Source organism: Heterodontus francisci, chromosome 5 (genome assembly GCF_036365525.1).
Source record: "Heterodontus francisci isolate sHetFra1 chromosome 5, sHetFra1.hap1, whole genome shotgun sequence".
Taxonomy (NCBI): Eukaryota; Metazoa; Chordata; class Chondrichthyes; order Heterodontiformes; family Heterodontidae; genus Heterodontus; species Heterodontus francisci.
Window position 1 is genome coordinate 173,361,863 of NC_090375.1, and position 21,781 is coordinate 173,383,643.

General features: G+C 44.1%; 1 protein-coding gene across 2 annotated transcripts in view; it reads right to left on the reverse strand.

The window, feature by feature from the left end:
- Nucleotides 1–21,781, reverse strand: part of LOC137369646 (coiled-coil domain-containing protein 102A-like) — a 698,074-nt gene that overhangs the window by 331,735 nt on the left and 344,558 nt on the right. For both annotated transcript variants that reach the window (XM_068030982.1, XM_068030981.1), the window contains one exon: nt 12,411–12,620. In XM_068030982.1, coding sequence (XP_067887083.1) covers nt 12,411–12,620 — 210 coding nt within the window. The remainder of the gene's footprint in view (nt 1–12,410; nt 12,621–21,781) is intronic.

Below are 21,781 nucleotides of genomic sequence, written 5' to 3' on the forward strand. Positions count from 1 at the left end.
CCCACCACCCTGCATCTCCCGCACAAGGAATCTGCCACTGATTTGGTGCCTTCAACACTTGGATTTTCCCTTTCAGGCTTTCAAGTAGTTAGGTTATCGTTTCCCTAATACAATGAAAGAACTTTGAATAGACCTACAGCTTCAGTTACAAATGCCATGTAATTACTTGTTTTCATATGTCAAAGGTTTCTAATTAGAACTATTCATGAGGTGGCTATATCAGTTATTTGAAGCTAGTTTTAGCTAGTTTTCCAGGTTAGCATGTATAATGTGAACTACCAATCAATCATCACAAGTCATTGCCAGGAGCTACAAGCAGATTGCTTGACCAGGGGTGGACTGTGCCTCCTAGGGACATTGGAAAGAAAATAGTTACTACCAAATCAACTTTAAAAGGAGCATTTTCATAGTGGTTAAAGGATTGATAACTTCAATCCTTAATAGCAATACCTAGCCCTCTCAGTCCCATTAGGGGGCAAGTGTGAAAAGGATTTTGGACAGTATAATATATGGGACAAGAGCTCATTTTATTGCCTGTAGGGAGATTATATCGATTTAAAAAGAAAAAAATCTAAATAGCCGAATAAGTGTTTTAATGGACATTGGTTTACATATGAATGCAAACGCTGGCAATTTTCACACAGAATTTGAAAGGGAAAATATTTTGTGGCGCATTCATTTAAATAATTCATTCCATTTGTATCGATCAGCTAGTAATTAATGTTACCCATAACACAATGTTCTAGAATCAGCAGCAATATTAGACAGGGCTTTTAGTAGGCAATTTTCTATGCAGTTACTATTGATCAGCTACTGCTTTTCCCATATCTGAGAAACAGGTCATGGCAAATCAGCATTTAACCAGCACCACATTACGTGGAGCTGTCATCAAAAACACACAGACTAATACAGTCTATTGAACTGCTTTCAAAGATGGAGTACTCACTCTGTTTCTAATTGCTCATTCATAGTTTCAAGCCACTCTGGCCTAGATAATTTGAAGCTAGGGAAAAAATGGACACCTGCACTTGGCAGCAGAATCTAATTTTTTTTCTTTTAAACTGGCTGCATGACCACAAGCACCCTTGTAGTTGGCTTTCCCTCTTGTGCAGTCGGCTCCCCTCCTACTTACCTAATTTGATTGCTCTGCAGTGACTGGAGGATGAATCATAATTAAAAACATTTTTTAAAGCATTTTAAAAAGATTGCATAGGCACGTGTACAGATTTTGTTTAAATAATGCAAGATTTTTGTTCACCTTTATTTTTGCTGAGCAGCACAGTGGGATATGTTTTCATCTTCAGTACTACTAGCCTACAAAGCTCTGCAACAAAGGCACTGAAAAGTGAAATTATAGCTACAATATTGGTCCAGATTGTGCTGTCAAAATAACAGTGAGGCAAATGGAAAATTATTTATGCATAAAGGGTACAGAAACTTCAGGTGATGGGCAGATACAATGTTTCTGTCCAAGTTGCACTGCCATTAGCTTCACGAGAATGACATTTTGCTCCGGGTCACCATTGACATACACTGGATGGCATGAAGTTGCTGTTTTTGTGCAGTAAATATGAACTAAACCTGCTATAGAAAGTTGCATCTTGACATTATAAGCATCAAGTATCCTTTTAACAATGTGACAATGTTCATTACTGCCGATCAACCTCACTGGGACTGAAAATTAACTGTTACAAATGTGGAGTTTCATTGCTATAGGTATTAATTATTGCTGGAAATTTTAAGAATAATATTTTAAATTGTAAACTTTTATACTTCCCTCTCAGTCATTCCAGTTTAGTTCACAATCCTTCAATCTGATGGGTTAAGGAGATATACAGTTGCTTGCCCTGTTCATTCGGGTTCCAAATATCCTGTTTCCCACACTGTGAACATAATCAGCTCGCACTTCCAGCAACTTGCCATTGTCACGAAAAAGTGCTAGGTCGAGTGATGATTTTTAACCCACCAACTGGAAACTTGAATATTAAACTGGTGGAGACGAACCACTCAAACCTTGCAAGCTTTGAACTCTGTCTGCTGACTGTGCTTACTTACTTAAGTGTGAGGAGGGAGCGAGAGAGGGAACTTTCCAGAAAGAACAGACAGAAACCTCCTTCAGCTACACACTTTAGAGAATATTCTGGAAAGAACAGACAGAGATCTCCCTCAATGGAATTCAGTCACATTGCTGTCTCCTGGAGAACCACTGAATCAGTGTCCACCTCTTCAAACCAGAAGCCTCAGGATCACCAAATTCAGCCCAAAGCCAGCTGAATCACCAACTTCCATAGACTGTATACCCCTTTTATTTCTCTGGACTCTAATTTGACCAATTTATCCTTCCCCACTCTGTAACCTATGTGTGTGTATACATGTGTGTGTGAAAGTTGAAGCGTATTTTATTATTTTACTTAGATCGGTTTAAGTACAATAAAGTTAACCTCTTTCTTTGTTAAACTTGAGAAAACCTGTCCGATTGGCTCTTTTGTGATCACAGCACATAAACAGTTAAACACTAACTGAATTGGCAAGTATAGAAACTTAAAAAGAAATAAATCGGTTGTGGTCAGACAAGGAGAGGGAAAAGAGGGGAGCCCTTCGACCCCTCCTCACCTGTAACAGAAATTTGGGGGCTCATCTGGGATCAAACTCAAAGACAAACAAGAAATTGGAAGCGGGAAACTAAATTGATCCCTAGCAATAATTTTTTTAAAAGCTTTAATACAGATTTTCTGGTGATTCTCAGTGCAAGTGTACTAAAATGTTCACATTCGAGGCCAGTACCTTCCTAGAACAGAGTGAAATAACTTGGAATAATTTAAAAGCACTATCTGTTGAAGAGTTAAGGAGTATAGCTAGGCATTTAGAGATAAAGATCCATCCAAAAGTTAGGAAACCCAAAATCCTAAAACTTGTGGTCAACCATTTTGAAATTGAAACTGAAGAATTGGGGACAGGCATAGAATCTGAGACAGATTATATTATCCACGATGCAGCTGGAACAGTGGAGACGAGAGCTAGAATTCCAAGAAAAGGACTGGGACAGACTGGAACAGAAAGAGGAGACAGAATTCAATGAAATGGAGAAAGAAAGATCTTTTCAGAAGGAGAAACAGGAAAGAGAGTTAAGGCAGCTCGAACTGAATAGGGGAAGACCTAATGTATCCAGTGAAGGCATGGCTAGTGAGGGAACTACCATAAGCTCAGGACCAAGTGCTGAACTCTTAAAGTTCTCCCAATTGATACCAAAGCTCGATGAGGGGGATGTGGAAGCATTTCTTGGGCTGGAATTTGTAGTCCCACTGCTGGGAGCGGCAGCGGGGAACATGGCGGCCCCCCTGCATGCGGCCCTTGCGGCTGTGCCACCGCAATTATGCGGCGGATGGCTATTTAACATATTGATTGCGGCTGGCCCCTCCAATCATGTGGCAGGGCGGCATGAGCGACGCTGTTCACAGCGTCACCTGATGTGGGAGCCAGTGCTGGCGCCATTTTTAAAGGGCTGCCAGCCCTGCAAACAAAATGCGGAGTTTCTCCCTTTCCCCCCATCCATAAAACAACGCAGAGTTGCCCCCTTCCCCATCAATAAGATAATGCAGAGCTGCCCCCTTTCTCCCACATCCATATAATAATGCAGAGCTGCCCCTTCCCCCCATTTATAAAATAATGCAGAGTTGCCCCCTTCCCCGTCTTGGTGGCACCTGCTTCTCATGAACGGGAGAGTGTAGGTGCGCGAGTGCCACATGTCAAGCTCAAGATGAGGAATGAATGGGAAGATCGTGGCGGATTATATTGAGATGTATGCAAAGAGGTATTTAACATATTGAAACTAGGGTCCCATTGCAGAGCTGGAAGATCGGGTCCGGCAATCCCAGCGTCGGGTTCTGTGGTGGCTGCTGCCGCTCCAATTCTCTGCCCTCCACCCACCACCCCCCCCACCCCACCCCCACCACGGAATTTGCCGTTGGGAGGACAGCATGATCTTATTTGAAAAGCTTGCAAAACAGTTGAGTGGTCAACAGAGGGCTGGGTCCTGCTACTGCAATGTAAATTAACATGAAAAGCCGATGAGGTTTATTCCCTATTGTCCAACAAGAGTTTGTAAAACTATGAGATGACCAAAAATGCTATCCCGAGCGCATATGAGCTGGTACCAGAGATGTCCCGCCAAAAGTTCTGAACTCTCCAAAAACGGCCTGAACAAACTTACCTCGAGTTTGAAAGGGTTAAGCAACTCACTTTTGACCAATGGATATGGGTGCTTCAGATAGAGCCCATCTATGAAAATCTTAGAGAGCTGATCCTGCTCAGCATCCAAAAACTCGCTTCCCCTTTCCATAAACAGTCACGTGGAGGAACAAAAGGTTCCAAGAGCCAGGCAGGCAGCAACCCTGGCTGATGATTATGAGCTTGCCCACAATCTCTTGCCCCAAGGGAAACCCTTTCCTAATCACCTGCAAAAATCTGAAAAGGATAGAAGGTGGAGGGTAATAGAGGGATGAACAGCCATGGGCAAGAAGGGAAAGCTGGAAACAGAGGGAGCCCTCCTGAGGAGAAAAAGGAAGGTGCTGAGAACAGGAGTGATGCCTGAAAGCCTGTAGGTTTCAACTGCAACAAGGCAGGTCACCTTTGAGCTGACTGCTGAAAGTTAGGGGGAAACCCATAGGATTAGTCAGGGTACCCCAGACCAGTGCAAGAAAAGGGGTTCAGATGGAAAGCACAGCACACCAAGCTGTTGCTCTAACTGCAACAATAAGTCCTGTAAATGTACCACTGAGAGTATGGGAGAACTTAACAAAATCTCTGAGAGTTACCAGGATATTGTGTCTAAAGGAAAAGTGACCCCCATACCCCTCGAGTGAGGCAAGTAAGCCTATAGTCATACTTAGGGATACAGGGGCCACCCAATCCCTTCTGCTGGGAAAAGGCATGACCTTACCTCCAGAGAGTGCATTGAATGCTAAAGTATTAGTGAATGGTATCAGAGGAAGGTCCATACCTTTACATCGGGTGTACCTAGAGTGCGACCTTATTTCAGGACCAGTAACCATGGGGATTGTCCCTAGTTTACCTATGGATGGGGTTGACCTGCTCCTGGGTAATGATCTGTTGGGGTGGCGGGGGGGGCGGTGCGAAGGTGGTATCTTCCCCAGTGGTCTCACAGAGGCCAAAAAAGGTCAGAGATTCAGAGCAGTTACAGGAAAAGGTCCCTGGCATTTTTCCTGACTGTGTGGTGACCTGGTTCATGACCCAGCAAGCTCCATCAAAGGAGGCCGAACTGGTACTGCAGACAGATGACCCTGCTGTCTGGTTATCTGAAACCTTCTTTGGGAATTTAGAGGAACGAAATGAAGTGTTAAACAGGTCTTCCTTGGTCAAATCTCAGCAAGTTGACCCAGTGTTAAAAAAGTTAACACAGACTATCTAAACTGAAACTGAAGCAAAGGGAGTACCAGAGTGCTGCTATTTAAACAATGAGGTGCTGAGGAAGTGAAGACCTCCTCAAAGACCTGGGGATGAAGAGTGGACAGTGCTCCACCAGATCGTGGTGTTGCCAAGGTACTGTTGGGAAATATTGAGGATAGCCCATGAATTTCCATTGGCTGGATATGTTGGTATCTCAAAAATCCAAGCCCGCATAAGACAGCATTTTTACTGGCCACAACTCCACAAGGATATGGTGGAGTTCTGTAAGACTTGCCACACGTGCTAGGTTGTGGGGAAGCCGCAACCTGCAATAAAACCTGAATCCCTAGTTCCCATACCAGCTTTTGAGGAACCATTCAGTAAAGTGCTGGTGGATTGTGTGGGGCCCCTGCTGAAAACAAAAGGGGACAAACAAGCACAGGTCTGTCAACCAGTCAGGAAAGAGGAGGGCGAAAGGGACAGTGAGGATGAGTTAGAGGGAGGACTGGGGGACTCCCAAATCGAACCCCCGACTGTCCAGTTAGCTAACACTGAAATGTTAGTGGAGTTAGACACCGTACTCTCCTATTTAAATGCAGAACAGAGAGGAGACCTAACAAGGCTGCTCACAGCATTTAAAGAGATCTGCAGGGACAAACCAGGGTGCACAACCCTAACCCTACACGATGTGGATGTAGGACAGAAACCTACCATAAAGCAAAATACCTATCGCCTAGATCCCAGAGGAAATTCAGTATATGCTACAGCACAAGCTGATTGAGCCCAGCTGGAGTTCCCCAGCTGTGCTTGTGCTCAAGCCCAATGGCTCAATTAGGCTCTGCATTAATTACAGAAAGATTAATGCAGTGACTAGGGCTTACTCCAACACAATTCCCCGCCTGGAAGACTGTATTCATAGAATAGGAAATACCACCTACATAACAAAAATAGACTCGTTAAAAGGATACTGGCAGGTTCCCTTAACTACCTGAGCTAAAGAGATCTCAGCTTTTGTCACCCCAGACAGCTTATTCCAGTGCCAGGTGATGCCATTTGGATTAACAAATGCCCCAGCCACCTTCCAAAGGCTGATGAACCAGGTAGTGGCTGGCCTGCCCAACTGTGTTGTGTACCTGGATGATGTGCAAGTGTACAGTGACACCTGACAAGAATGAGGCATATTAATTTTGTCATATGAACATTGATTTAGACTGTTGCTGGAGTGAAGAAGTGACTTGTTTGAAGATCACCGGACACTGGGCTACAAGGACATTTGCATACTAAGAGATGCTGCTGGTGGAGAAAAAGGTCTATTCCCTGCTCCAATTAACCCAAATGGATTTTAATCACCAGACATTGAAGGTGAAAGGAAGCGCATTCCATAGACTGCTAAGGTACAATCCACAAACCTCGCAGGAGAGACTCTTCCAAATAAGGAGCTAGTCACATAACTAAACTGCTGGGCAACCTGGGGTTTTTTGAATTGTGCCACAAAAAGGAACAGAAGGCAGTTCGCAACTGAAGCTGAAACAAGCAAGTCTCTCACCAGGCTCTCTCTCTCCCGCTTTCTCCCAAGCCACCGGACCCATGGAAGACACGTAAACCTCAAGAGAGAAAAGACTCGGACATCAGAACAAATTGAAGTGTGAATTGGGCCCCAACGAATTGCACGACTTACCGGCAACCAAAGACTCCACAATAAACTGAAAGGACTGTAACTACCAGATATTGCCTCAGACTTTTCCCCTTTATTCCTTCTACTATTTCTGTCTCTATCTGCGTGTGTGTTTATTGCGTATGCATGCTAGCATGGTCGTGTCGCATATTCGTCGTCATTAACCAAATTAGAGTTTAAGATTAATAAACTTCTACCTTTCTTGTTTAAATCTAAGGGAACCGGTTTGATTTCTTTGCCTTACAACTGGAACGCAGTGAACAAGGATTCACTGAGGTGTAGCTAAAAACACAATGTTTTCAAATTAAACCCTGTTACAGTTAAACCAGGCAAAGGGAACCCCTAGACCCCTTCTCACCTGGTCATAACAGACCAGTCAGAAGCCCTCTTCTGAAGGTTACAGTTGGCTAACCTCGTGGTAAATCTTGCAAAGAGTGAGTTCACGATAGCTCAGGTAACCTACCTAGGGTATATGAAACAAAAACAAGAAATGCTGGATTCACTCAGCAGGTCTGGCAGCATCTGTGGAAAGAGAAGCAGAGTTAACGTTTCGGGTCAGTGACCCTTCTTTGGAACTCCGAAGAAGGGTCACTGACCCGAAACGTTAACTCTGCTTCTCTTTCCACAGATGCTGCCAGACCTGCTGAGTGAATCCAGCATTTCTTGTTTTTGTTTCAGATTTCCAGCATCCGCAGTATTTTGTTTTTACCTAGGGTATATTGTGGGTCAAGGGTAAGTGCTGCCCAGAGCAGCAAAGGTACAGGTGTTGATGGATTTTCCTGTTGCCACGACCAATTGGGAAATAATGCAATTTTTGGGGATGCGTGGGTTTTACCACAAGTTAATCTCAAACTTCAGCACTATAAATGCCCCACTGACAGAGTTGTTACAGAAAAGAGCGATAGTAGTGTGGTCAGAGAGGTACCAAACTGCTTTCGAGAGGCTGAATGCCATCTTAACCAATGAGCCGGTGCTCATAGCTCCAAACTTTAACAAACCATTTAAAGTGGCTGTTGATGCTAGTGACCTAGAGGCAGGTGCCGTCCTACTCCAAAATGATCAGTCAGGCATTGAGAGACCAGTTGTGCATTTCTCCAAGGAATTAAAAAGACATCAGAAGAGATACTGTGGAGAAAAAAACTCTGAGACTGTTATTGGTTTCAAACACATTGAAGTATATGTCTGAAATCGATATAGAGAGACTGTAGTTTATACCGATCACAATCCTTTGACATTTGTGATTGGAAGACTGTGACCAGTGGTGTACCGCAGGGATCGGTGCTGGGACCCTTGCTGTTTGTAGTGTACATTAATGATTTAGACATGAATATAGGAAGTATGATCAGTACGTCCACAGATGACATGAAAATTGGTGGTGTCACAAATAGTGAGGAGGAAAGCCTTAGATTACAGGACGATATAGATGGGCTGGTAAGATGGGCAGAGTAGTGGCAAATGGAATTTAATCCTGAGAAGTGTGAGGTGATGCATTTTGGGAGGATTAACAAGGCAAGGGAATATACAAAGGATGGTAGGACCCTAGCAAGTACAGAGGGTGAAAGGAACCTTGGTGTACTTGTCCATAGATCACTGAAGGCAGCAGCACAGGTAGATAAGGTGGTTAGGAAGGCATATGGGAAACTTGCCTTTATTAGCCGAGGCATGGAATATAAGAGCAGGGAGGTTATGATGAAGCTGTATAAAACACTAGTTAAGCCACAGTTGGAGTACTGCGTACAGTTCTGGTCACCACACTATAAGAAGTATGTGATTGCACTGGAGAGGGTGCAGAGGAGATTCACCAGGATGTTGCCTGGGCTGGAGCATTTCAGCTGTGTTGAGAGACTGGATAGGCTAAGGTTGTTTTCCTTAGAGCAGAGAAAGCTGAGGGGAGACTTAATTGAGGTGTACAAAGTTATGAGGGGCATAGATAAAGGTAGATAGGTAGCAGCTTTTTCCGATAGTGGAGGGGTCAATACCAGGGGGCATAGATTTAAGGTAAGGAGCAGGGGAATTAGAGGGAATTTGAGGAAAAGAAATTTCACCCAGAGGGTGGTTGGAATCTGGAACACACTGCCTGAAGGGGTGGTAGAGGCAGGAACCCTCACAACATTTAAGAAGTATTTAGATGAGCACTTGAAATGCCATAGCATACAAGGCTTTGGGCCAAGTGCTGGAAAGTGGGATTAGAATAGATAGGTGCCTGATGGTCGGCATGGAGACGATGGGCCGAAGGGCTTGTTTCTGTGCTGTATAACTCTATGACTCTATGACATTTGTGGAGAAATTCAAAACCCAGAATGCAAGGCTATTTTGATGGAGCCTGCTTTTGCAACCTTAATACCTAAAGATTACCCACATTGCAGGGAAAAACAATGTGATAGCTGATGCTTTATCCAGAGTCTAACTCAGCACAGAATGATCCTGGATGAAAACTAAACCAGAGGTTAGGTATGGCAGTGTGAGACTGATGAGTGAGTGTTTGAGGATGTGTGTGTGTATACAGTTTTGTTTTATTTTTACAACTTTATAATGAAATGCTCCTGTCATCGCATTTCATTTCACATATCATGAAAATGTGTTAGGTCGAATTATGATTTTTTAATCCACCAGCTGGACACCTGAGTATTAAACTGGTGGAGACGTACTACTCAAACCTTGCAAGTTTTGAACTCTGTCTGCTGACTGTGCTTACTTACTTAAGCCTGAGGAGGGAGTTAAAGAGCAAAGTGTCCAGAAAGAACAGACAGAAACCTCCTTCAGCTACACAGTTTAGAGAACCTTCCAGAAAGAACAGACAGAGATCTCCCTCAAACAGATTCAGTCACATTTCTGTCTCCCAGAGAACCACTGAATCAGTGTCCACATCTTCAAATCAGAAGCCTCAGGACCACTGAATTCAGCCCAAAGGCAGAAGTAGATAGATTCTTGATAAGTAAGGGGGTGAAAGGTTATCGGAGGTAGGTGGAAATGTGAAGTAATCAGTTCAGCCATGAACTTACTGAATGACGGAGCAGACTCGAGGGCCGAGTGGCCTACTCCTGTTCCTTATTCATATGTTCGTATGTTCAAAGCCAGATGAGTCACCAACCTCCACAGACTGTATACCCCTTTTATTTCTCTGGACTCCAATTCGACCAATTTTTCCTTCCCCACTCTGTAACCTATTTGTGTGTGTGTGTGTTTGTGCATGTGTGTGTGTGTGTGTGTGAAAGTTGGAGCATATTTTATCATTTTACTTAGATCGGATTAATTACAATAAAGTTAACCTCATTCTTTGTCAAACTGGAGAAAACCTGTCCGATTGACTCTTTTATGATCACGGTGGGTAAACAGCTAAACGCTTATTGAATTGGCAAGTATACCCGCTTAAAAAGAAATAAATCTGTTGTGGTCAAACAGGGAGAGGAAAAAAAGGGGAGCCCATCGACTCATTCCTCATCTGATCATAACACCACACAAAAATTTTAAAAACCTAAACAATCAAGGGCAAGTCTAACTATTGGCAGATGCTGTTAGATGGCCTGCTACAACAAAATTTGGCCTTTAGATTGGAGAAAAAATCCTGGGTGGGAAGATGAACCAGCCATGGGAATTCAGGAGAGTGGCAGAGATCAGGGGCAGGTATTTTTCTCTACATGCCAGCCTGTCAGTCTAACTCAGTAGAAAGAGAATTTGGTTATATTAACTGGTAGGAACACCACCACATTTAACCAACAAATCCAAAGTTCAACAAAGCTGTAAACAACATACTACACAATTTACACCACATTCAAACAGTCCTCTTAGACCTTATCTGTAGCAGGAGACATGGAGCTCAGTTCCCAGAGCTACAGAGAATGGGAAAGGGCAAGGAATATAGCTCCTGGCTGCACAGGCAATAAAAAAGGCTACAAGAGCTGCAAACCATATTTTTTTTCTACAGGCAATGACAACGGCTGTTGTTTTGTGGGATGTGCAAAATAATTTTTGGTACACTGTGAGACAATGTGTATGTTTCCTCCCCGCCCACAACTTTATTTTGCTTCAGAAAGTGCAGTTGTATTTTAGGCGCTTCCCTGAAAGTTGCTACCCAGGTTAATAGGGCTGTTAAGAAGGCATATGGTGTGTTAGCTTTTATTAGTAGGGGGATCGAGTTTTGGAGCCACGAGGTCATGCTGCACAAAACTCTGGTGAGGCCGCACCTGGAGTATTGCGTGCAGTTCTGGTCACCGCATTATAGGAAGGATGTGGAAGCTTTGGAAAGGGTGCAGAGGAGATTTACTAGGATGTTGCCTGGTATGGAGGGAAGGTCTTACGAGGAAAGGCTGAGGGACTTGAGGTTGTTTTCGTTGGAGAGAAGGAGGAGGAGAGGTGACTTAATAGAGACATATAAGATAATCAGAAGGTTAGATAGGGTGGATAGTGAGAGTCTTTTTCCTCGGATGGTGATGGCAAACACGAGGGGACATAGCTTTAAGTTGAGGGGTGATAGATATAGGACAGATGTTAGAGGTAGTTTCTTTACGCAGAGAGTAGTAGGGGCGTGGAACGCCCTGCCTGCAACAGTAGTAGACTCGCCAACTTTAAGGGCATTTAAGTGGTCATTGGATAGACATATGGATGAAAATGGAATAGTGTAGGTCAGATGGTTTCACAGGTCGGTGCAACATCGAGGGCCGAAGGGCCTGTACTGCGCTGTAATGTTTTAATGTTCTAATACAGAACACCCAGCATAAACTAAATGCCAACACTTCACCTATTGTACACGTATATGAAATTTTACACCATTTTCACAGGAGATACCTTCTTTTTCAAGAAATATATCATTTTTAGGGGTGCTCTATCTGTATTAGATGCTGGAAATAAAGTAATGCACTAGGAAACACAAGTCAATTATTAGCTTCCCCCAGTATGAACTGTACATGATCGTCTTCAATGTATTACAACTGGTCCTCAAAGAAATAACCTGAGTTGTGAAGTTGCTCAGCTGGTGGTGGAACATGATTCCAGCAGTTGTACAGATTGCTATAAATATAGACATTACTTAAGCAGACATTGAGCTCCATTCTTTATGTGGTTCCCAATGCAATGGATCTTACACAACAGAGACATTTGAAATTCCATAAAATGAACATAATAGTCTTGTAGCTGAACGTGCTGTATTGATACTATAAGCCCACTCATTGTGCCACTCATATGCAGTCTTTTAGAAAACCATGACAATTCCCCAGGCTTGCTTGCTGAAAAGATTTTCTCTCCTCCAGTAGCTCAGCCATATATTACAATTGCTGCCATTCTAGTGTAATCATCTGACATCTACAGTCCACAAGATCCATACCATTCTTACCTTATTTTTCTCAAATAGCTCGCACTGCATCGCCTTGAAGTCTGAATCTATAATGTTTGTGTTGTGTTGACTCCTCTTTGCCAGAAGCCTCTCCAGTTCTTCAATCTGGGCTTTTAACTTTTTGTTGTCCCTCTCCAGCCCAAGCTTCTCTGTTTCTAACCGTTCTCTTTTCCCCCATTCAGCAGTGTTCTCAGCCTGGAGTCTCTCCAGCTGCAAATAAGAAGAATCCAACATCTAGTCACTAAGAAAGCTAAGAAGTTAAGTTTTCAATGGACACAGCTCTTATTCCTCAACTATAATAAGTTGGCTTTTACTTGCTTTTATGCCCAATTTTCCCCCCACCCCACCTCGCTGACTATTTTTGAGGTAATGTTCAACAAATGGCAGCACCTTTTTGGTATCTCAGCCAGATTAATTTTTCACGTGTAGCTCTAGACAGCAAGCATCAGCAGATCATTTAACCATGGGGACAATTGCCAAGCTTGATCCTGACTTCATTCCAAATTGTAGCAGGCTAAAGCAGGCCGAGGGCCCAGTGATCAATTAGACACACAGACTAGCACTTAATCTTAACAAGTGAGGTTTATTCAACCACTGAAGTGTATCTTTAAGTGTAGCAATGAACAAAACAGTAGCAGGGACTACTTTCCAGTATACACCTCACTCTCAGCTCCTTCCCCTCCAACCTCTCTTTGAACTGCCTTCCAATAGGCTGATGGGAGGGAGGGGGGAGCAGCAGGGCAGGCGTGTTGGGGGAATCATTTCTGATTGACCTTAATTGCCTTTAAAGATTTCTTAAAGCTATAGCACCTTTCCTGAGAAATTCTGACATTTTATACAATTTCTTAAAGCTTTCCCACTATGGCGGATACAGAGCTCGCCAAAGCCTATGGTTCACAAATCATCCCTCTCTCACACTGTGACAACATTGACACATTGACTCCTTGCAACATGGGTCAATTAATAGCAATCAGGAACAGGACACCAGATTGAACTGGGACAATGAAGCCAATTATAATGTCCTCACTACTCCACCTGTTTTCTGCCAATTTGACATAGACTAGGGATCAAGCCTGGGATCCTCCTGTTAGGCTCAGTACCACTAACTTAATAAGGCTTTTCAGTTGCTGAATGCATTTCCAATAGTTTTAACTGACCAACAGTGAAATGAGCATTGGTTGTTCCTGGCCTATATATTGGAGATGCTAGAGCTCATGAAGTGATCAACAATAAAATGATAATATGGCAATGGCTGGGGCAACTTACATCTCTGCAGTTGCAGTATTGAGCTTTCTTGAAATACTGATCACTACGCATTATTTATTCTTATAGAGATCAGCTTTTTCATTTTGTACCCATTAAAAAAGTGGAGAATTGTTGTCAATGAAGCTTGGCCCATTCTATTTAAAATGCTTGAAAATTCCAGAATCCCTGGTGTAAATATGGTCCCGACCTTAACAGGGGCAGGATGTGTAGGCGGTGGTGGCAGGGGAGGCGGGGGTGGCATTTCAGATGGAAAACCCGGAAGCCCTTCAAGGACTTTACTCCTGGATAGGTTCCCCACCCAGAAGTCAGCCTGGTTGTCAGGCTTGACCCAGTCAGCCAGGGAACACTCCACAGCAAGCTGCAAGAACAGGTACGGAGATTTCAGCTGATACTGGGAGCATAGGGGTTTCCCAATCCCCAATCTTAGATGAGGGGAGGGGTGGGGGGTTGATCCCCAACCATGGGAGTCTTTGTATGGGATGGGGATCTGATGTAGGGCAGAGCTTGGGGTGCGGGGGGCGGCGGGGTTGTCAGAAGAACCACAAGCAGTGCTGTAAAGGCATTTACCTTCTCCCCGAGGCTACATTCGCCTACTCTCAGCTTCCAGGTTTCCCAAAGCACGGGAAACCTGGCCGGTCACCGTTAAACCTGCAAACAAGGTTAAATTTGAGGCTCCTAGCCTCATTCAAATATTTATATAGGCAACGCACCTGCTGGGAGAGAGATAGCTGCCAACCCCTTGTCTGTCTCTATTAAACCCTGATGTCGGCAGGTTGGGGTTGGATTTGAAATTTCTTAAGTTTTAACATCAGATCCAACCATAATCCATCCATTTTGGGGGTTAAAATTTACCCCTACGTCTCTGCAAGGAACTTACTGGTACAATTAGGACACCTTTAGAATTTTTACATAGAATTGCATAGAAGTTGCAGCACAGAAACAAGCCATTTGGCCCAGCTATCCATGCCAGTATTGATGCTTCACAGAAGCCTCATTCAACCCATCTTCATCTAACTCGATGAAAAGGAACAAAAACAGAAAATGCTGGAAATACTCAGCAGGTCAGGAAGCATCTATGGAGAGAGAAAAAGAGTTAATGGGCTGGATTTTAGGTGATAGACGAAAGAAATGGCAGTCCGCATGTGCGTGATGTCGTGATCTAGCGAGAGGCGGCTCATTATAATATGCAGGATGGCCGCAGCACCACGTCCCCCCTGAATCCCCAAATCATGTGGGGGGGTGGGGAGGTGCAGCCTTGGTAACACCGTCAATGGCGTCACCTGTTTCTGAGCAGGCGCTGGCACCATTTTTAAAGGGCTGCCAGGCCTGCATTGACAGATGAAATTTGGGCCTGTCCCCACCCCCCAAATGCAACAAAACAGATAGTTTGACCCCCCAACAACACCAGAAAAGCCCTGATTACCCCTTTTCCATGGGGATGAAGAACAAAAGGGAAGGTCTGTGATAGGGTCGAAGGTAGGAGAGATTAAATGATAAAAGGTTTTATGGTACGAAGCCAAGGCGAGTGGTAATGGGACAAATTAAGAGACAAAAGATGTGTCTGGATAGATGTGAATGGCAGCATTGTAGCCATCCGAGCCCAAGGTAAAGGGATTAAGGAAGAAACAAGGATGGGAGGGGAAATGGGGAAATGAACCAGCAGAGAAAAAACACAAGGAAAGAAAAAAATGGGGGCAGAGGTTATGATCTTAAATTATTGAACTCAATGTTGAGTCCAGAAGGCTGTAAAGTGCCCAGTCCAAACATGAAGTGCTGTTCCTCAAGTTTACATTGAGCTTCATCAGAACACTGTAGCAGACCAAGCACAGAAACATCAGAGTGGGAGCATGGTGGAGAATTTAGTGGTGGCATCACGCTGGAGGTGGCAGAAATGGTGGAGGATGATCTGCTGAATATGGAGGCTGATGGAGTGGAAGGTGAGGACAAGAGGAACCCGAGCAAGGTTCTGGGAGGGAAGGGAAGGGATGAGAGCAGAAATACAGGAAATAGATCAGACATGGTTCAGGGCACTGTCAATCGCAGTGTGGAGGAATCCTCAGTTGTGAAAAAAGCAAGACATATTGAAAGGCAGGCATAGCTAGGATCCATGTGGGCACCCATAGCAACACCTTTTATTTGCAGGATGTGAGTGGAGTTGAAGGAGAAGTTCTTCAATCTGAGAACAAGTTCAGTCAGACAGAGGAGGGTGGTGGTGGATGGAGACTGGTTGGGCTTCCATTCTAGGAAGAAGCAGAGAGCTCTCAGACCTTCCTGGTGGGGTGTGGAGGTGTAGTGGGATTGGATGTCCATGGTGAATAGGAGACGGTGAGGGCCAGGAAACTGGAAACTATTGAAGTGATGGAGGGCATCAGAAGAGTCGGATGTAGGTGGGAAGAGACTGGACAAGGGAGCAAAAATAGAGTCGTGATACCAGGGCAATCTTGTTTGTGAATTTTGGGAAGGAGGTAGAAGCAGGCTGTACGGGGTTGGGGAACAATGAGGTTGGAGGCCGTGGAGAGAAGATGTCCAGAGAAGATGAGGTCAGTGATAATCCTGGATACAATGGCTTGATGTTCGGTGGTGGGGTCATGGTCCAGGGGCCGGTAGGAGAAAGTGTCAGAGAGTTGATGTTCAGCCTCTGCTATGTAGAAGTCGGTACACCAGACAACAATGGTACCACCCTTGTCAGCAGGTTTGATAATGTTAGGGTTGGACCTGAGAGAACAGAATGCTGCAAGTTCAGAGGGAGATAGGTTAGAGCAAGTGAGGTGAGCAGATAAATTGAGATGCCCAATGTCACGCCGGCAATTCTCAATGAAAAGATTGAGGGAACGTAAGAGGCCAGAGGAAAGACACCCTCTCTATGTTTGGTTCACTTGCAGCTGCTGTGGGAGTCAGTTCTCATTTTTTACTTAATGGTGTCATCAGTTATTCAGTTTTACATTTCTCTGTTTTTCATCAAACTTGCCCCCGAGAAGCAGGACACCACTCTGACCAAGATAATCGGGAACTGTGTGTCACTGTTTCTCCTAGTCATAGAGTCATAGTCATAGAATTTTACAACACAGAAACAGGCCCTTCGGCCCACCGCCCCTGCGCCGACCATCAAACACCCTTCCTAACTAATCCCATTTCCCCACACTTGGCTCAAAGCATTGTATACAATGGCATTTCAAGTGTTCATCTAAATACTTCTTGAATGTTGTGAGGGTTCCTGCCTCCACCACCTCTTCAGGCAGTGTGTTCCAGATTCCAACCACCTCTAGGTGAAAAAATTTCTCCTCAAATCCCCTCTAAACCTTCTGCCCCTTACCTTAAATCTATGCCCCCTAGTTATTAACCTTTCCGCTAAGGGAAAAAGTTTGTTCCTATCTATCTTATCAATGCCCCTCATAATTTTGTATACCTCAATCAGGTCCCCCCTCAGCCTTCTCCACTCCAAGGAAAACAACCCCAGCTTATCCAGTCTGTCTTCATAGCTGAAATGCTCCAGCCCAGGGAACATCCTGGTGAATCTCCTCTGCACCCTCTCCATTGCAATCACATCCTTCCTATGGTGTGGTGACTAGAACTGTACACAGTACTCCAGTCCACAGTTCTTCTGAGCTTAGCCCTTCCAGTATTCTCCCAGACATCAGAATCACAAACTTTGACTTGTTGGGGAATTTTGCCAGGCTTAACTGGCTGGGAAATTTTTACCTTATCTTTCTCTACAACATGCTTTTTGTTAGCCTTACTGCAATGTGCCTAGTCAAAAATGCACCAGGGCTTTACTAGCAAAACTTCATGCATTTGGCTTCGACAGATTGTCTCTTCCGGTCACCAGATCTAGTATCTTTGCCAAGATGGGTCCAGCTAACAGCAAGAGACTGGTGTAACATTGCTGGATAGTTATGACTGATGAAATTTAAATGGACCAGCCACACAAGGGACTGAACTATTTTAAAACTATACTGTGAATTCTGCTATTGATTGGGCTTCTAGGTTCCAAGGCCCTGTAATCCCAGGTCCATGGAACATGAACCTTAAACTCAGGATCAGGAAATTCTTTTCAGCAAATCTCTAGACTCAGGGTAACCCAATCAAATATCTCTTTCCCACCAGACAGAAACCAAACTTTGTTTACATCAGTCAGAGTTGGAATTACCATAGACATTGACCTCATTATACAACTATACAATATTGTGGGATGGAATTATTCCAAAGAGGCACATATTTCAAGCAGTTAAATGTTTACACTACATACTCTGTGCAATTTTTTTTTTAATGCGGTTTTAGCATGTTTTATTTCAAGTTTTTCTCCTTTGGGTGTTCCCAATTTTTTTTTAGCTTACTGTTGACCGTTCTTTCCATTTTTGTTTCAAATTGTTTTTCAGTAGCGCTGTAAAAATGGATAGACTCTGAAGGATTACTGGTTACAATGGAAATTGCGAGCAGGGTTGGGGACTGCAGAACTTTTTATATTAAAGATATCAAGGGATATGGGGATAGTGCAGGAAAATGGCGTTGAGCTGGAAGATCAGCCATGAGCTAGTTGAATAGCAGAGCAGGCTCGAGGGGCCAAATGGCCTACTCCTATTCCTATTTCCTATGTTCCAAACAGAGGGGTCCAGGTGGAGAGAGAATATTGGAGGTGGGTAAAAGGGTCTGCAAAGTGGGGAAATAACTCCTGGCCAAAGAAGTGGGTGCAGAGGCAGAGCCGATGGAAGGAGGATGGAAGGCTCGTCACACCGAGCTCAAAATTCATTGAGGTAGGGGTGTAAGGGGATGAAGCTGAGGCCTTTGCTGAGGACAGATCATTCAGTCAGAGACGGGAAGTTCAGAGGGTATCATGAATACACGGTGAGATTCGAAGAAGAGATGGGGTCAGATGGAAGGGAAGGGGAAGAAGGATCCAGAGGAGTGTTGGCACCCTTGAGTTGTTGAAGTTTGCGATCCTTCACACCTGAAAGGAAGATTAAAAAGTTTTTTGTTGAAGCGTGGGGTGAGGCAGAAGATGAAATGAAACTGTGGAAATGAGTACCTGCATGTGTTCTAGTTATACCTGGCTTGTGGGATATGTGGAACATTCTTGTTCTAGTCCTACTCAGGCCTCCTCCCTCACCTCTTCTTCAGATACATTGATGACTGTATTGGTGACACTTCCTGCTCTCGTCCTGAATTGAAATATTTCATTGACTTTGTTTCCAGTTTCCACCCTTCTCTCACCTTCCCTTCCTTGACTTCTCTGTCTCCTTTTCTGGGGACAGGCTATCAACCAATATTCACTATAAGCCCAATGACTCCCACAGCTACCTGGACTACACTTCCTCACACCCCACTTCCTACAAAGACTCAATTCCATTCTCCCAATTTCTCCACCTCTGTCGCATCTGTTTGGACGATGCATCCTTCCATACTAGTGCTTCTGATATGTCTTCCTTTTTTCTCAACCGAGTATTCAGAAGGGCCCATTCCCTTCGTGACACCCTGGTCCATTCCTCAGTCACCCCCAACACTTCCCCCCTTTCCAATGACATCTTTCAATGAAAGCGTAGAAAATAAACGACTTACCCTTTTACCTCCTCCCTTCCCACTGTCCAGGACCCCAAATACTCCTTCCAAGTGAAAAAGCGAATTACTTGTACTTCTTTCAATTTAGTATTCTGCATTTGCTGTTCACAATGTGGTCTCCTCTACACTGGAGAGACTAAACGCAGACTGGGTGACGGCTTTGTGAAACCCCTTCGTTCAGTCCGCAAGTGCAATCCCGAGCTTCCTGTCGCTTGACATTTTAATTCTCCACCTTGCTCACACTCTGACTTTTCTGACCTTGGCCTTTTTTTTTTTTGCCAAATATTTAATTGTATTAATTAGCCTGAAGGTTCAACCTAATTTGTTGGCGGAGATCCCCGCCCTCAGCCTGCTGCAGTGTTCCAATGAAGCTCAATGCAAGCTCGAGGAACAGCACCTCATCTTTTGACTGGGCAATTATAGCCTTCCAGACTCACCATCAAGTTCAATGATATTAGATGTTAACCTCTGTCTCATTTTGCTTTTATTGTGTTTTTTTTACTAGTTTGTTTTCTTTGTCCCCCTCTTGTTTCTTTCTTAATCCTCTACTTTGTGTTTAGATGGCTGCATTGCTGCCATTTACGCCTCATCCAGACACATCTTTTGTCCCTTTACTTGTCCCATTACCACTCCTCATGGCTTTTATCATGAAATCTTTTGCCATTTTATCTCTCCTGCCCTCCACCCAATCACTGACCTTCCCTTTTGTTCTTCTTCCCCTCTCCCCCCTCATCCCTTTCACTTTCCCAAAGCCCCAATGTTTCTAACCTTTGCCTGTTCTGATGAAGGGTCACAGATCTGAAACATTAACTCTGTTCCTCTCTCCACTGTTACTGCCAGAGCTGCTGCTGATTTCTAGCACTTTCTGTTTTTATTTCAGATTTCCAGCATCTGTAGTATTTTGTTTTTATTATAGCTAGGGAACAGAGTTTGGCATGGGGACTTCCGTCTTCCTCATATTTAATTGAAGGATAATTTAGCAATTGTGGTGCAGTCAAAAGAGGTGGTTGTGAGGTAGAGCTGGATGTCATCAGCATACATGTGAAAACTAACACTATGTTTTCAGATGATGTCACTGAGTGGCAGCATATAAATGAGAAATAGGAGGGAGCCAAGGATAGATCCTTGGAGAACAGCAGATGTAACGATGAGGGAGCAGGAAGAGAAGTCACTGCAAATGATACTCGGCTATCATTAGATAAATAGGACTGGAACCAGGTGAGAGTAGTCCCACCCAGCTGGATGGCAGTGGAGAGGCGTTGGAGAAGGATGGTGTGGTTAACTGTGTCAAAGTCTGCAGATAGGTCGAGAAAGATAAGGAAGGATATTTTACCTTTGTCACACAAACATAGGATTCTAATTGTGTCTTTGATAAGAGCCATTTCATTTCTGTTAGTGTATTCATTTATTGTTCATTTGAGACCACCATACATGTTTGGTATAGCATACGCAGTATGCCACCACAAGGAGTCAATAATAAATGTTCCGTTTACAGTAGCAATCCAGAAGGTTTCTTCCAGTGATTTACAACAGCAGATCTACAATGTGAGATCTTACATGTGGCAATGATGGAAACCCGATTGGAGGGATTCAAATTTGGAGTTCCAGAAAAGATGGGCATGGACTTGGGAGGTGACAACACGTTCACGGACTTTCAAGAGGAAAGGGATGTTGGAGATGGGACAGTAGTTTGCAGGGATGTTGGGTCAAGGATTGTTTTTTTGAGGAGAGTGGTGATGACGGCAAATTTAAAGGAGAGAGGGAGAAAACCTGAAGAGAGAGAACAGTTAGCAAAATATCAGCTAATATGGGGACCAGGAGAGGAAGCTGGGTGATCAGCAGTTTAGTGGGAATAGGATCGAGGGGGCAGGAGATGAAAAAGATGAGCTCAGAGAGGGCATGAGAGAAGATAGCAGAGAAACTAGAGAAAAATGCAAGTTCAGGGCTAGGGTACAGGGAGCTTTAAAGGAGGTTTGGCTAGGTGAACTAGTGGAAGGGAGGGATGTAGCAGAGGCAGCTGATTGGATGGTCTTGATCTTAGTGACAAAGAAGTCCATGAGCTCCTCACACTTATTATTGGAGGTGAGGGTGGAAGATACAGGGGAGAGTGGTTTAAGAAGACAGTTTGCAGTGAGAAAAGAAGCTGGGAGTTATCTTTGCATTCCTGGATGATCCTGGAATAGTGAGCAGATGAGAGCAGGATCCGATAGTGTTTTAAGTGGTCCAGTCAGATCTGGTGGTGGATAGCTAAACCACCTGTCCACCATATCCTTTTAAGTCTGTGTCCCTTGAACTTAAGGGAGTGGAGATGAGGGCCGTATCAGGGGAACAGACAAGGTTTTATTGGGGATTAGGGCATCAAAGGTGGAGGTGAGGGTGCGGTTGAACAAATCACTAGCTGCAGAAATGTTGTTGCGACTGGAGGGCCAGAGGCTGGAGAGTTGGGATTTTGAAAGTGCAGTTGTAAGTGAATTGGGGGATAGCTTTTTACAGGGGCAGATACAGAAGGAGGTAGGGTTAGGGCATGGAAGGGGGATGTGGGTGAAGAGTGA